The sequence below is a fragment of the Eptatretus burgeri genome, chromosome 15 (genome assembly GCF_056783735.1).
Source record: "Eptatretus burgeri isolate ZD-2024b chromosome 15, Ebu_testis_v1, whole genome shotgun sequence".
Lineage (NCBI taxonomy): Eukaryota > Metazoa > Chordata > Myxini > Myxiniformes > Myxinidae > Eptatretus > Eptatretus burgeri.
In genome coordinates, this window is record NC_140975.1 from 4066973 (window position 1) to 4084100 (window position 17128).

General features: G+C 43.8%; 2 protein-coding genes across 5 annotated transcripts in view; one reads left to right on the forward strand and one right to left on the reverse strand.

The window, feature by feature from the left end:
* Positions 1-15868, forward strand: part of LOC147011349 (3-beta-hydroxysteroid sulfotransferase-like) — a 45465-nt gene extending 29597 nt beyond the window's left edge. For all 3 annotated transcript variants that reach the window (XM_085857818.1, XM_085857819.1, XM_085857820.1), the window contains exons 3-6: positions 4187-4313; positions 13809-13900; positions 15081-15255; positions 15400-15868. In XM_085857818.1, the coding sequence (XP_085713944.1) occupies positions 4187-4313; positions 13809-13900; positions 15081-15255; positions 15400-15530 (525 nt within the window). In that variant the 3' untranslated portion in view covers positions 15531-15868. The remainder of the gene's footprint in view (positions 1-4186; positions 4314-13808; positions 13901-15080; positions 15256-15399) is intronic.
* The window catches only part of MED9 (mediator complex subunit 9), a 91425-nt gene that overhangs the window by 69001 nt on the left and 5296 nt on the right, over positions 1-17128 (reverse strand). The window contains exon 2 of one of the 2 annotated variants that reach the window (XM_085857831.1): positions 15690-16200. The exons of the other annotated variant lie outside the window; for it this stretch is intronic. Coding sequence (XP_085713957.1) covers positions 15987-16200 — 214 coding nt within the window. The 3' untranslated portion in view covers positions 15690-15986. Of the gene's footprint in view, positions 1-15689; positions 16201-17128 lie in introns of those variants that run through there. 2 annotated transcript variants of the gene reach the window in all.

Genomic DNA, 17128 nt, shown 5'->3' on the forward strand with positions numbered 1-17128 from the left:
GATAGTGCGACCAAGGGGGCCCCTTTCCCACCCCCTACCAGACACCGTCCGCGAGGCCCGCGGAGTTGAGGCGCCATCGCCGCTCCGCGTCTCATCACCAGACGGGTAGGCGCGACCCGGTCTCGGCCTCAGGCCCGCCTCATCCTTGAGGGTATTCTTTTCCTTGGTTTTGGGTATGTGTTGTCGGCGCCGTCTGTGAAGTAGAATTGTATAAGTGTTGCCGTGTGCTCGGTAGTCGGTATTAGCTCTGCATTGCGTTTTCGCTTTTACATTTGCTTTTTGTGTAAATTACATTGTGTCTTTTCTGTGTGCATTTGGTGGAATTGTATATGTGTGCTCCCGTGTGCCGCGAATAAATGTGCTTTGTGTTGAACTGTTTCCCGCTTCGCTTCGTCTTTTCCTCTATTGAATCCCCATCTTGCTTCACGTAAAGGGTTGGTAGTGGGCTGAATACGCCCGATAATTAATCGAACCGTCGAGGTCGACGATAACACCGCTCGGTTATTCTGATAGTACGGAACGGGTCGCTTAAGTGGCCTGTGTCCGAAGTCGACCTGCGGCGAGGTGCGATCGCCCGGTCTACCCTCCGCGTGGGTACTTAGGTAGGTCGAATTTGGCGAGCAACCCTATCCCACGCGGGGGCTGATTGGCTCGATCGCGGTGAGACCGAAAGGTCCACCCGTGACTGGTTCCCGGCGTTAGTCCGAGAGGGTCACGACTGGATTGTCCGTCCGGTGGGCGACGTGCCGCGATTCGAGTTACGTGGCCGTCAGCACGCCGGCGGGCGCGAAATCCGCAACAATATACATATATATATATATATACATATACATATACATATACATACACATATATATACATATATATATATACATATATATATATATATACATATATATATATACATATATATATATACATATATATATATATATATATATATATATATATATATGACACATAAAGATATATATATATATATATATATATATATATATATATATATATATATATATATATATATATATATATATATATATATATATATATATATATATATATATATATATTGGAAAAACCGATATATTTGTGTATGTATATATATATATATATATATATATATATATATATATATATATATATATATATATATATATATATATGTTGTGGTTCTGAAAACCGCATGCCTCGAAGGCAATGGCCCCCAACATACAGTGATCCCCAGACAGTTATTTCGTTAGTATATGTGCAGTTAGTCCTTCCCCTCATGTCTAATGGGTTAACGGGACGAAGTGCGTTGCGTGGGTGTTATAGCAAGGTCTAATTATATCTCTATCTTCATTCCAACTCTTTCCTCTTATCCATGAAATAAGTCAAAGCAGGCACCGCACCCAGACGGCGTCTGTGAAGATCAGGATGAGAAAACCTCCACCTCTACTGTACACGATGCGCGCGGCACGCCATCTGCATCGAATAATTTTATCTGTCTTCTTTTCAACCCTGATTTACATCCAATCCTTTCCTTCAATCCATAATACAAAGAAGCAGGCGCAAATGCATGACAACAGACACGCGCGCAGCCCTGTGATAATCACCACTGCACTGTATGGGACGCGCATGGCGCACATCTTCATTCGGGTCTGCGCGCTGATTTACAACGGCGTCTTACCATCGACCTTCGCTCACCACCTCGGCCACCATTCTCTCCTGCAAACGACAGAGGTCATCCCACACCTCTGCCTCGATGCAGTTGCCACCAAGCAGATGTGCAAATGTAATGCCCAGATCGCTCGGGCCACGTGGCATGCGGACGGAATAAGCGTGTTGACCAGCGCAATCTGCAGAGCGTCGGGGGTGCCCAATCGGGCATGCAGGACCACCGCAACCTCGGCCGGTCACCGGAACGCGGCCCGGGAGTTCGGTGCAAGCCAATTCTACAGCTCGGCCATGTCTCGAAGGTTAGGTAGGGAAAACGACATCCACCGACAACATCATTTTTTCAACCTCTCGATGTAATTTAAGTCAGCAAAACTGTGAGCTAAAGATTGTTTACATGTCATCACACGTGTTAACTTGGTTGGGTCTGAGGATGTGATTGTGATTCTCTCAGTATGTGATTGCCCTCTCTGACCTTTTACTACGTTTTCACATTTACATGACAGGCCATAAAAAAACGACGTTTTCACAACAACTGACCCAGCTGCCGACAGAGCCCGAACATTTCCGAGCAGATAAAAACCCCACCTCCCAGGAATTGTAACTGGCAGGCCATGCCTCCAAGGTTCATGATTGGTTGTGGTGATGGCAGAGCGAACAGGTTCGAGTGAGGAATGGCAGCTGGAACAGAAGACTCTCTATCCCTCCCCCCCCCCTCTCTTCGATTTGCACGGAGTGGAGAACAAAGAAGGACCACCCACACAAATTACCACACATGCGTGGTCGCGGAGAGCGACTTCACGCCATCTTATGCGCTTCCTGCATGGAGGGTGAGTTCGCGCCATCTTGAGCATTTCCTGCACGGTGACATCGCGGTTCGACGATCACCAGGCTCCTCAAGGTCATCTCTGGACGCAAAGCTGAGTGCTGACATAAAGGGGGGATTGTCTTTTATTTTATCTTTCCCCCTTGTCTGTTGTTGTGACTGAGTGGGGACGTCTCAAATTAGGATTTCGTTTTACCTCACCGATCATTTTCACTCTTTCATTTATTTTCATGAACACTCTGATTTCTTTTCATAAAACGATTATTGTTTAATTTTCTTGTGTTCGTCTATTCATTGTGGGTTCGAGAAGAAACCCGTGTGCTTCCAATATGGTAAGCGCCTGCGTCGCTTTACATCCCGCGCACGTTATAACTGCCAGGAATTTTGGGTCCTCGCCTCGGAGTTTTGACTGTCTGGCTAGTGTTCATCGGCTGCGGACACGACAATATTTATGCGACTAAAGAAGCACTTTAACTCCATGACACGATGCTGATGTCATGTACATAAATTATATTACACATCACCTCTAAACTAGGAGGCATCCGTATGGTACTCAAGCCTTTGCAGATCGACATCTCTGCTTCCGTCGATTTGTGTCAGGTCAGGAATGGGAACATGCGCAGGAGCAGTGACTCGCTGCGTCCACTTTCTACCGGTACTCCAGGGGCCTAAAGGGGAGAAAGCAGCATGAGTCGCTATGTGTTTGAGATGCAGCAGCAGAAGATGGAGGCAAACCAAAACTGGATTCGCGATGTGTGGTGGAGTGATGAGGCACACCTTCACGTCAATGGTGCTGTCAATTCACACAACCACATTTTCTGGGGATGTCAACGCCCAGATGGGGTTGAAGAGAAGTTGCTTAAGCGTCGGAAAGTCACCGCTTTTGTGGCTGTCAGCAACAGAGGTGTGCTTGGGCCGAATTGGTTTGAAGACATATATGGAAGAACAGTTTCCATCAATCAAGAATGATACCGGTCGATTGTCAACACATTTTACGAAGACTTGAAGTGATTGATGAGCACTGCAGCCCTCCGGTGACAGTGGGTACTGCAAGACGGTGCTACCCCGCATACAGCCAAAGAAACAATTGCCTTTTTGCGTTAAAAATACGGATGACAAGTTCTCAGTTTGCGTATGCAAAAGGAATGGTCTCCACACAGCCCCGAGCTCAATCCGCTGGATTTTTTTTCCTCTGGGGAGCTTGTAACGATAACGTCTACAAGGAATACCCCAAATCTGAAGGCAGCAGTTGAGGCTTCTGTGCAATTCACGAACTTCACAATTCATCTGAATGCATGTTGTGTGCGTGGGGATGCTCAAGTCGAACACCTCAACCATAAGGCCATTAACGCATAGAGTTTCATTTCTCCATGATTTGGTTTTCATTTGCTGAGTTAATTTTTTGTTTTATTACTCAATGTTTTGGTTGATAAAGTTTTGAAGTGGTTAACCTTTCATTGACACAACCTGGATACACACACACACACACACACACACACACACACACACACACACACACACACACACACACACACACACACACACACACACACACACACACACACACACACACACACACACACACACACACACACACACACACACACACACACACTGTCCATGGGGTCAATGATTTCAACAGAGCTTTATTTAATTCCTATATACCAAAACATGGAATATTGATTGCTTATTGCCTTTCTCCAGGTGATCTACGTTGCTCGAAACCCAAAGGATATAATTGTGTCTTTCTATCACTTCTGCAAGAATGCCCTTTTCATGGAGATGCCGAAGGATTTCCAAAGTTTTCTGGAAGCATTTATTGACGGAAAAGGTGACAACTTTGAAACTTTATGCTGTCTCCAAAATCTATTCTCCTCCCTCATTTATGATCCCACAGCCTTCCCACACCACCATGTCCTCCTTCATAACAACCTACTTCATAACATCCATACATATTCAAATCACCTCCAAAAATCTACACCCTCCCCTCTGGAAAACATCACACCAAGTCCTTTGTACTGTTCCACTACTCCCCATTTTCAGCTCCTGTTATCCTACCCAATCCCTCTTAACAATCAGATTGACAAACATCAGTGATTCACCAAACTTGACAACCTTCATCCTCTGCTATACCAACTCCTGATCCAAAACCACACGTGTGCCAATCTGCCCATCATCCTCTCCACTGTGAAGACCCTCATTCTCCCAATCATCCCCCATCCATATTCGTGATCTCTTTTACACCAAAGGACTCCATTCCCAAGCACTCCATTTTTCCAGGTTATTGTAATTTTTTCCCCCTCTCCCTCACCTCTTTTGGTTTGTTTGTTTCTTGCAAAAATCGAAGATTTTTCAAGTATTGTATATTGGTTGGTCGATTTTGTTATTCTGTCTGTCTGTCAATCTCTGACAGGTCACAATTCTAAACCAATCGTGAAACTTTACAAAGTTGTAGAGGTCGTCTCAACTGAGAAGCCCATTGATTTTGAGGTCAAAGATCATCTTGAGGTCAAATTTCAAAAATCGTTATTTTAAATCCGATTAACTTGAAATTTGAACAGGATTTGCATATTGCATCACGGAATTTGGAAAGCAACTACTTTTGAGATCAAAAGCTCAAAGGTCAACTCGAGGTCAAACTTCTAAAATCAATTTTTATCTGAAACATAATCAATTTTCATCCTATTAACTTGTAAGTTGAACAGGATTTGCAGAGGCCATCACTGAATTGGGAAAGCGATTATTTGAGGTCAAAAGGTGAAAGGTCAACTCAAGGTCATACTTCTCAAATTAATTTCAATCTGAAAAAGAATAAATTTTCATCCGATTGACCTGAACTTTGATTAAGATTGTCAAATTTAATCTTCATGAAATTGACAATTTGATGTATTCATGGCAACCTTTGGAGAGGGGGGGGTGGATTTTGCAAGTATCGTGCTCTGCACGACGTCTTTTCCTTGTTGATTTGTTCTATTCCTTTTCCGCTTCGTCTTGATCTCCCCCTTCCTCTTCTTGCTGTGTTTCATTTGGCTTGTGTGTGGCTTCTTCACCCCCCTGTGTCCTCCCTCCCCCACATTGATCTCACTCTCACTTCCACTCTGCTGTTGCGGTTTCCCCCCTTCCGTTCCGCTCTCGCTCTTCCACGAGCCTCGATCATGTATATGTCATGCTAAAATACGTGATTGTGTCAGTCTGTCTGTCTGACTATAATTTTGACACAAACCATGATACATTCAGTGCTTGCTTATTCAATCTCAACCAAACTTGACAGAAGGACTAAAGGTCACACGATGGAGGTTGAAACTACTTCATTTAACCCCCCGCTCCCCCCCTCCCGAAGGGGGTGTTCCACTTTGGGTGAAGTCCATGTTCAGGTGTAAATCTGTGTTAAGATAGCTAATCGTGGCATTTTTCCAAGGCTGCTTCTGATCATAAAAGTAATAACAACACAAATAATAATAATGGAATATTGATGTTATTACAAAGCAATATTAATACCAATATTTCTCCTCTCCAAAGTTTTTCCTCCTTGAACAAACGCCGTGTTAACATGCATAAATAGCTTGTAATGGAGTTTTGTGGGGGCAAGCCACACAAAGAAGACGACGAAAAAGAAGAGGCCTACCAGAAGTAAAAAAAAAAAATTACATACCACAAACACGCATGATTCACTTTTTAAACAGTCGCTACTGCAGTTTAACACTGATAGACATCCCCACAAAGAAAAAAACATTAAAAACATTTTTTTAAGTTACATTTTATTTTCCTGCCAAGTTTTTCTCACTGGTTCTGTCATCCTTAACCTCTGCCCTTTCAATTACTCTCAGGTCACATCAGATCTGTGACCTGCTACAAGTAACGTGTTAGCCTGTACTCACCTGTTTTATGGTCGGGTTGTTGGCGAATTAACCGTCTCTCCCACCAGGTTTCCTGGTGAGGAGGGTGCATAGATATGGACACCCAGCAGGATTAAAAATGGGACCGTGCATCCTCAAACTCACCTAGATAAGTACAACAGCCAATCAACCCCCCCCCCCCCCGCAGACCCCCTCAGAACCTGATTTTTTTTTTTTTAATGCCGTGAACAAACTTTGGTACATCATGGGTGATGAAAGTTGTGGTCAAGTTTCATTGAAACCGTGTGTAGTGTCGAAGAGAGCAAATGCCTATTTTGGGGGGCTGAAACCCCCTGGAGACACCCCCCCCAGACCCTGATTTTTTTTTTGTTTGTTTGTACTCACTGTGGCTGGAGTCCTTTCTTCTCATCTCCTTTTGGGCCTGTTCTGACAAATCAGTATCCTCTGTCTGCATCATAATCATCGCCTGTGTAATGAGAATGAGTTTTCCCTTATAATAATAAGGTTTTCCCTTATAATAATAGTTTTCCCTTATAATATAAAGAACTGCTCACAGCTGTAGGTCGTCCCAAACAGTGATGCAAATTTCAGTGCATGTCTCCTCAGAATGGGAAAATCCTCAGCATGTACATACAGTTTGTAGAACTCGAGCAAAGGGAGCTTGTTGTACCTAGCTTTGAGCTCGTCATTGCTTTGCAGCTCAATGATTTTGTGTTGTAGGTTTTCAGGCACATCAGCTGGTTCCACATTAAACGGCGTGGGAAATATGTTCAGTTCCCTTTGTTTACTTTTCATGTCCTGGAACCTCTCTCCAAATGCCTGGAGGAGTTTTGCACACTCAGCAGCATATTCATTTGTCACAGTCGGCTTTTGTTCTTGCAGAGTGGGAAAGTGGACAGTGTTTCCCCTTTCCAGTTGCACTTGCCACAGCTTTAGTTTAGCTTCAAATGATTTCACATTTGATTGCAGAGAGCTGAGAAGCTGGTTGGGACCTTGGAGCTTGACGTTCAGCTCTGACAGGTACTTGGTAATATCCACCATGAAGCCCAAATCACACAGCCACTTGCTATCACTGAGTTCCATGACAGGTTTCCCCTTCATCTCCATGAACTGTTTCACTTCTTCTCTCAGTGAGTAAAACCGTGTGAGCATATTTCCGTGACTCAGCCACCGCACCTCACAGTGGTAAACCAGATCTCCATACTCTGACTCTGGTTCACTCAGTAGCTCCTTGAACTGGTGGCTCTTCAGCCCTCTGCTTTTGATGACGTTTTTGGTGGAAACGACAGTTGTCATCACATTTTTGAGCTTCAGGGACTGTGCACACAGATTCTCTTGGTGTATGATACAGTGGCATACAACTAACTCACTTGGATCGAGACTGAGATGACTCATTTCTTTTTTGACCAATGGAGTCAATCCCTTTTGTGCGCCAACCATGGCTGGGGCTCCATCCGTGGCCAGGCCACTTAGCTTGTCAAACTGCAGTTCAAATTTGTTCATAGCCAAAACAACTTGCTCAAACAAATCCTCACCATTGGTGGTTGCCATGCATGGCTTGCAAAGACAGCAACTCCTCGCTCGTATCAAACTCAGCTGTAATCCCCCGCACAAAAATGGCTAGTTGGGCGGTGTTTGTTATTTCCGTTGTCTCATCGCAGGCTAGAGAGAAAAACTGGAAATCTCTTGCGGTGTCCTTCAGTGTTTTCTCAATATCTTGTGCCATTTCAGTAATCCGATCTGAGACAGTTCTTCGAAACAAACTGATACTTTGGAACAATTTTACTTTGTCCGGTGCGAGCAGCTCCGCAGCGGCAACAAGGCACTCCTTCACAAATTCTCCTTCCGAATGCGGCATCAGCTTCTTAGCGATTAGCTCACTCACCACAAAACTAGCATGCGTAGTGTTGTCTCGGTCAGATTGTGGTCTTATGCTTGTTGAGCACCAAAACTCTGCCGAAGAACGTTAACTTTATCCAAGCGCATTTGTCCTTTCAACTCGTCCAGTTTAGCATGTTTCGAGCTGCAATGACGCTCGAGGTTGGACTTTTTCATCACCGAGAGCACTTCCCGCCAAACTAGACATACTGGCTTGCTTTTTACTTCCACAAAGAAATAATCGTTTGCCCATTTCTCTTGGAAAGTGCGACATTCCGCATCTACCTTTCTTTTCTTGTTAGTCACCATGTTTGCATATACTGAATGAAATGATGACATGAGATTACGCGATCACACATTACGTTACGCACGTGCCGCATTCACTGACCCTGAACGTGAAACAGACAGATGACAGCTGTCCGTTTTTAGCTGTCCATTTAATTTATTTTTTTCGGAAAAAATAATCGCTGTCTGGAGTTTTTTTTTTGTGTTGTATTTCTGAGGTTGCTTTTGTTTATTTTTAGCGAACGAAGTGAGCTTCATACTTAACGCGTGCACATGAGAGAATAGAAAACAGCAACAGCAACACAATACCATGGCAATTTGGAATCCGTGTGGTTGGCTATATCCCTTTTGCTTCTGTGTTTTTTTGTTTCTGGTTATTTTTTGTTTCTGGTTTTTGTCATGGGGAATGATGCATACCGGGAGATAAAGGCATCGCCGGAGACATGAAAGACCCAAATAATATCAGACATAGTGTATATTTCCTCCACTGATTTTAATAAAGATATCTCCCGCATCATCAAAAAAGAATTTTTAATCGTGATTTACGTTATTTGATCGCTGATCCCGAATCCAGGCCGAAGTAACCGGAAAATGCGTATACAGTTGTGAACAAGTTACAGGTGAAGTCAGAAGCGAATGTAAGAAGAATACTATGTTCGCTTCTTGTATTTATTTTTTTAGATGAGATCCTGTTCTCGGCGGTGTCGTTGTTGTGAAGGTAATGTTGAAGAATAATGTTGAAGTAATATTAATTTTTTTTAGATGAGATCCTGTTCTCGGCGGTGTAGTTGTCGTTGTGAAGGTAATGTTGAGGATTGTTTTTTTTTCAGATGAGATCCTGTTCTAGGCGGTGTAGTTGTTGTTGTGAAGGTAATATTTATTTTTTCATTGCAAAAAGACTTTAATTTGATATATTTAAGAAGTGATTGTTAGAAGAATTCTACATTCGCTTCTAGGCTTTGCCTATTCCATATTATGAATTGCCTCGCAGGCCGGATCTAACGGTCTCGCGAGCCGTATACGGCCCGGAGGCCAGAGGTTCCCCACCCCTGGCTTAAACGATTTCCTGTTGGGAAACTTAAATGGTTATTATGTCGCGCCCTTTCACCCAAGATAGACAAATTAACCCTTAAACTGTTTGCTTTAGAAGACTCTTCCATGTGATATTACCTTTATGGAGATTGGGCCAATAATGAGGTCACTAGAGGTCAAAAGGTCACGGAAATTAGGGTCAAGTGAAAATTTCTGTGGAAAATGCACCACAGCACATGCCAGATCCATATTTTTGTCCTCTATTGGGGTGAAATTTTTTGGAATACATACAAAAAATACAGATATGAATCGACAGATATGAATGGAATGGAGTTAATGACCACCATAGGGCCTAAACAATAAACAAAAATAGCTCCGCAAAGCGGGTGTAACCCCTCACCCCATGCATTGTAAAAGGAAGCAGTGATATCACGATGATGCAGTCAGTTAGAGCACGTTGGACGTCACATCGAAAATCAATCAGACTTCAAGATGGCTACGGTGGTGGCTAGTGAAAATCACAGCGCGCTCATTTTCGAAAGGAACCTTCCTCTACTCAACTCCAACACACACACTGCAAAAATGCATTTAATCGGCCAAGCCAAGCCGTTCTCGAAATTGACGAAAACCAATTTCAAGACGACTGCTGTGGCGGCCACGCTGAAAATCGCAGCCTGCCCATTTTCGAAAGGAACCTTCCTCTCCTCAACCCCAACACACCCTGCAAAAATGGATTTAATCGGACAAGGCGTTCTCCTCGAAATCGATGGAAACCAATTTCAAGATGGCTGCCATGGAGGCCACATTGAAAATCGCAGCATGCCCATTTTCGAAAGGAACCTTCCTCTACTCAACCCCAACATATCCTGCAAAAATGGATTTAATCGGACAAGGCGTTCTCCTCGAAATCGACGGAAAACAATTTCAAGATGGCTGCCATGGAGGCCACATTGAAAATCGCAGCCTGCCCATTTTCGAAAGGAACCTTCCTCTCCTCAACCCCAACACACCCTGCAAAAATGGATTTAATCGGACAAGGCGTTCTCCTCGAAATCGACGGAAAACAATTTCAAGATGGCTGCCATGGAGGCCACATTGAAAATCGCAGCATGCCCATTTTCGAAAGGAACCTTCCTCTACTCAACCCCAACACACCCTGCAAAAATGGATTTAATCGGACAAGGCGTTCTCCTCGAAATTGACGGAAACCAAAAGTTGACAGACGCCTTGGCAACGCCTGTGATGACAATACCCCTTTTTCAGCCCAATTTGGGCTGAGGGGTAAAAACTGCCACTCCAACATAGTAAGTAAACACATACCAACTGGTGGACTGTGATTCTGGTTTGGAAATGCGTATAAACTTATGAGTCAGTCACTTTCTGACGACACCAAATACATTTTGACATCCTGACTTTTCCGAGTCACTTTCACAAGTGCAAAATGTACAACAGGGATTGTTAGAACCGCAGCAAGGACATCTCCGAGTTCCACACTTTTAACATGTGCAGTGGATTGCAATGTCTTCAGGAATTGGATTGTTCCTCCTGCTTGGGACCAGAAGATCATCGATAAATTCGAAACCAAATTGTTGTAGTTGTAGTTGATCTGGGCCAGAGCAAGGTGAAGGTGAGGGTGATGCTGTTGTTGCCGAAGAAGATTTATGGATGTAATTCAAATCCTAACTATCAAAATAACTTCGCAGCACATGTATGTCATTCCCATGAGACACAGGTAGGAGGCCCTAACTAGAAACACACACTTATCGAAATAACTAAGCTACGGGGACGGCTGTCTGTCTGTGTGCATAAGGCTTCCAGATTCGTAACAATACCACTATTTATTAGCTTAGCATTAAAATAATCAATGAAAACCATAAAAAGCTCGTCATTCAGCCAACAACATGTAATAAGCAACACCCTAGTCCAAATTTCAACATATACAGTCCGCAAAGAGAAGCAGCAGTTATCCAATTCAATTATCCAGCCAAAAGTGCACAAGTGAGAATCAGTCAGGTCTGGTGGCCATTTTGGATTTTGGACACCATAATGGCATTGAGACCAACACCAAATCATTCAAAAATTAACTAATTGTGTATATCCCAACATGTGACCAGAAAAAAAATAGATTATTCTGTCATTTGAAAAATGATTTCGGAGCAGAAAAATATCAGACTGGGTTTTGGTGCCATTTTGGATTTTGGCAGCCTTATTGCATTTTTGTCAACTACAAATGACTCTAAAATAAACTGATTTGATAAGTTCTACCATTCAACCAGAAAATGTCAAATTTCATGGGCAAAAATAGATTTTCCAGCCAAAAAATGTATGCAAAGTGAAAGTCAGTTGAGTTTGGTGGCCATTTTGCATTTTAGCTGCCATATTGGATTTGAGACTCGATCAACATTATTCCAAAATCTAATAATGATGCATATCCCAAACATGCGACCAGAAAAAGTCGTATTTTGTGGTTAGAAAATTGATTTACAAGCATTAAAATGCGAGATTCAATGGGAATAGGAGGCAATTTTGGATTTTGGCCGTCATATTGGACTTGAGGCCAAATCCAGGGTGGCTCCTCAGCTAAATTGAAAGGGCATAGGCTAAGGATGACGAAACCACTGAGAAAACATTGGCAGGAAAAAAATGATGGTTTTTTTCTTGGCCGGGACTCGTCTATAAACTGAAAGAAATCTGGATGAATTCCGACATTCTTAAATCATTCTCTGCTTATCGCTTCCACCACAGAAGAACGGACCTGAGATGCGATCAACCGGAATCTATGTACTCCAGAGAGGATAACAACAAGACCCTTCCTGTTGCTACGTCGGGGTTGGGTACATGAGTAAATACAAGTGTGTGTGTGTGTGTGTGTGTGTGTGTGTGTGTGTGTGTGTGTGTGTGTGTGTGTGTGTGTGTGTGTGTGTGTGTGTGTGTGTGTGTGTGTGTGTGTGTGTGTGTGTGTGTGTGTGTAAATTTGGGTAAAAATGAGTAAAAAAAAAAAAAAAAAGTGGGTAAATTTTTTTCACTGGGTGTTTGGATGAACCTTAACGTGTGTGGGTGTTTGGGTGAACCTTCATGTTCAATTTCCGGAGGGTTTTCAAAGAATGGGTGGCAATGTGTGGACGGGCATTGTCATGCAACAATGCAACACCTTTTTTGACAGTAGTCCTCGGCGTTTCCATCAAATAGCTGCTTTCAACTGGTCCTGGAGCATTTCACAATAACAGATACTGTTTACCGTTGTACCCCCCTCTTGATAGTTTTCCAAAATTGCGTTTTGTGAGTCCCAGAAAAGTGTGAATATCACTTTTCCACCGATGGTTGACTTTTGAACTTATTTTTGACTGGTGATATCGGATGTTTCCACTCCACACTCTGACATTTGCTCTCTGGCTCGTAATAGTGGATCCACGTCTCGTCTCCAGTGACAATGCGTCTTAAAAAGCATTCCCTTCATGATGGAAGCGGTTCAAAAGGCTTTGGCAGATTGTCACACGGTTGCACTTGAGCTCTTCTGTGAATTGTTTAGGAACTCGTCTTGCAGAAACTTTATGAATGCCAAGTCAGTTGTTGATTTCATGTGCAGAACTACGACCGATGTTCCGATGTTGTGCCACTTCGTCAATAGGGAACCGTCGGTTATCCATAATCATGCCGTGGACTCGTTCAATGTTTTATTCTGTTGTGGATGTGGATGGGCATCCAGATCATTAGTCATCAATGAGACTTGTGTGACCGTTTTTGAACATGGTAATCCAATCATACACTCCGCTAGAGTAAAGCACTGTTCCCATATTGTGATGAAAGTCTGGGATGGATTTCTGCCCCGGTACACCTTCAGCCCAGAAAAATCGTATCACTGCAAGCTGTTCTTCTTTGCTGCAAACGGACAGTGGAGCGGTCATTTTAACTCCCTTATAAACGACAACTACTGCCTGCTCAAGGTTGAAGTTACTTCACAATGGGGCAGAAAGTTCGTGCTCATACCTCCAAATGCAATCAGCAATGTAATCAACACAACACAGTTTTTATAAATCACTGCAGATACTTTTCCACTCAACTCGTACAAATGTACATTGATCATCGTGAAACATGATAACCCACACAGCCTTGTCTGACTTCAGCTTCATTTAAAGTCCTTCTCTCACAGACTCCATTGTACATAGCTGGGAGATTTTAAATTTGTACAAGTACATTATAGATGTCTGGAATATTGTATCGACATTGTCTGACCGTGATCGTTCAATTACATGACCAACGCGTGTGCGGTGCAGTGCTAATGGGATCGTGGTTTGAACACATTCAAGGTTGGATGGAGTGCAAGCATCCACAACTTCTGTATGTGACGTACGAGGACATGACCAAGGTACATGTCTTGTAACTCCTGTTAAACTTTCAGTATATTACTGGTTTTGTGACCAAATTATCATATTTTCAGGTTTCACGCACACTGCAATCAGTTTTAGTGAATAAACGCATGAGTTGATGTGAACATGAAACCAAGTGTTATGGCCAGTGAGTGAATTTAATGAATGAATGGCTGACGAATGATGAACGAAACAGGTCAAGCTAACAATGTGTGGTGATACACCCACAACTGCGTCAGTTGCCCGAATGACAAATGGACGATGGGAATATAATTTTGATGTGCCATACTCTGTTCCCGGGCGTCGTGGGATCTTACCATCCGCTCAGTTTAACGTCCATCCGAGGGACGGCGCAAGCATTGAACAATCACCCTGCCTGTGAAACACTGGGATGACAGTTTATTACTGAGTCGGGATTCAAACCCAGGCGACACAGCTTCGAGTGAGTGTGCATACCTCTAGATCAGGTGTCGGCAACCTTTTTGTGCAGAAGAGCCAAACAAAATTAAACCGTTGAACAGTTCGTACACAGTGAGCTAATGGTACAATTTAAAGACACAATTAACATCGCTGACTTCATTGTGAAAGTATAATTATGAAATAGTAAAAAAATTAAAGTTGATTTTGTATTTCAATTACCGTTTTTTGTTCCAACAAAGCTCCATTCATCCAATGGGACTAGACTCTGTGCAGAGCGTTGGTGCTGCCTAAGCAGTCTCCTGGGCTAAATCCTGGACGGGTCGCCACTTCGACCCATACCAGCAAGCTGGCACTCATTTTGCCGACCTCGGAAGGATGACAGGCAGAGACAAACCCACCTGGTATCAATTCAACAGCCGAGTGAGATTTCAACTCAGGACCCGAGGATCCAAAGCCCACCACCCCAATCATGAAGCCAGTGTTGAAAATGAACTTGGGTGAGAATGGGCAATAGCACTGGAGGATGTGGAGAGGATCGCTCAAAACCGAGCAGCATGGAGGAATCTCGTTGCAGCCCTGTGTGCTGAAAAGCACATCGGAGAAGAAGAATGAGAATAAGAAGAACATTGCCATTTTCTAATGCGACTCTGCCGCTGCATTGTTTTAGGCAATAAACGGCAAGATGAGAGGATAAGATGGTAGGTGGATCTAACTATACACAGGGTGGGTGTGTGTGTGTGTGTATATGTGTGTCTCCAGGATCTACCTGCAGTTGTACGCAGAATGTGCACGTTCCTCGGCAAGACCTTGACGGAGGTTCAGATTGAATCTGTGGTGAAGCATTCCTCCTTTACGGCCATGAAGAACAACCCAATGACAAACTTCAGCAAAGCTGAAAAGTTGTTTGAAGATAACATCAAATTTTTCAGAAAAGGTAAGGCCACATTGCGATCATGACCGAGTTAACATTTTGAGGGTAAAATATCGTGTCAATCACCGTTTCACTTATATTGGTCATTTTATATGGAAAACAAAACAAACGCTTTGAACCACTCACCATGAAATGTGATTATGGCAGGGAAAGTGGGAGACTGGAAGAACCACTTCACTGTGGCACAGAGCGAGTGGTTCGACGCCGTTTATCAGGAGCGCACGGTGGGACTCGGTCTGGACTTCACCTGGGACCTTCCAGAACAACCTGCCTCCTAGGTCATCATCACCTCAACACGAATGATCACCGTTTTCATCGTAACCAACTTCATCAAAATTCTTTGTTTTCTGCAATTCGGTTCCATTTCTGATTAACTTGGTCAACTATGGAAACGACCATTTCCACACAATAATCGATATATTAGGATTGATCAGGAAAAAAAAAATTGAGAAGTATTTTAATGTCTTTAAATTTGAAGTGGTTTTAAATCGCTCCACAAATGACCACCCGTACAGCGACACTCGGCTGTCACACTGAGGGTTCATCTGTGCTGTTAAGATCTCAGTTCCACCAAAGCTCCCTCCATTAAAGGTCCACAACAACAACAAAAAAAGAATTGTTGCTCCGTTTGAATTTACTATCTGAACCATAATGTAAGAAATGCATGACATCATCTAACATAATGTAAAAACTGTTTCCGGTTGGATGTGTCCATGAGCAAAGGCCTTGCACGTTCACTTGGGGATTTCGAAGACACCGAGTGACTTGTTCTTGTGAAGCAACTGCTGCTTGTTTTGAACCTGCTCCTCAAGATGCTTCAGGCGCTTCTGCTGCTCCTCAGGATTGGTGTCGATGCCCGGCATGGAGGCCACCGTGGTACGGACCTCCCCGATCCGAGTCTTCAATCTGCTCAACTCTCGGTTCACCTCCTGGCTGTCCTTCTCTATGCTTAGCTGGAAGACGGAGGGTTTGTGGATACAATGAACATTCAACACAGGAAGAGGCCACTTGGACCACCATGCCACATCCACACAATGGCACGAGCAAATACAACCCGTATATTATGTGTGTGTATATATGTATATATGTTGTTGCAGTTCTGCAAAACCGTGTGCAAGGCAATGGCACCCAACATAGAGTGATCTCCAGGCAGTTATTTCATTCGTCTTTGTGCAGTCAGACATTCCCCTCATGTCTAATGGGTTAACGGGCCGAAGTGCGTTGCGTGGGTCGAATTGCAAGGTCGAATTATTATTTCTCTATCTTCAATCCTGATTTCTATCAAACCCTTTCCTTTCATCCATGATACAAATTGAAGCAAGCACACATACAGGATAACACACCAACGCAGCCCTATGAGAGAATTACCACATGAAGAAGCACGTGCATGGCGCGTCCTTTCATTCAAATCTGCGTGCCAAATTACAATGGGGTCTCACCTTGCTCGCTCAACCTTCGCTCACCAAGAGCTCACACCAAGACCACCAACATCTGCACACGGGAAAAATCATCACGTGCCTCCTCGCACCACCGCATCGATACGTTTCGCCACCAAGTAGAGGCACGCTGCATGGCCGGAAGTGTTCCCATTTGTACATCCAGTGCAACATGACCGAGCCACGGAATTGTCTTGTGCTGAACACCACAACATGAATCGCCTTCCACCGAAGTGCCGGGCCGTGTTCCCGCGACTGGACGAGAGTCGCGTCGGTCCCGCATGCCCGTTCGAACGTTCGGTGGGAGTCGGCGCGGGATGACCTCTGCCGTTTGCAGGAGATATTGGTGGCTGAGGTGGTGAGCGATGGTCGACGGTGAAACGCCGTTGTAAATCAGTGTGCAGACCCGAATAAAGATGTGCGCCATGCGCGTCCCGTAC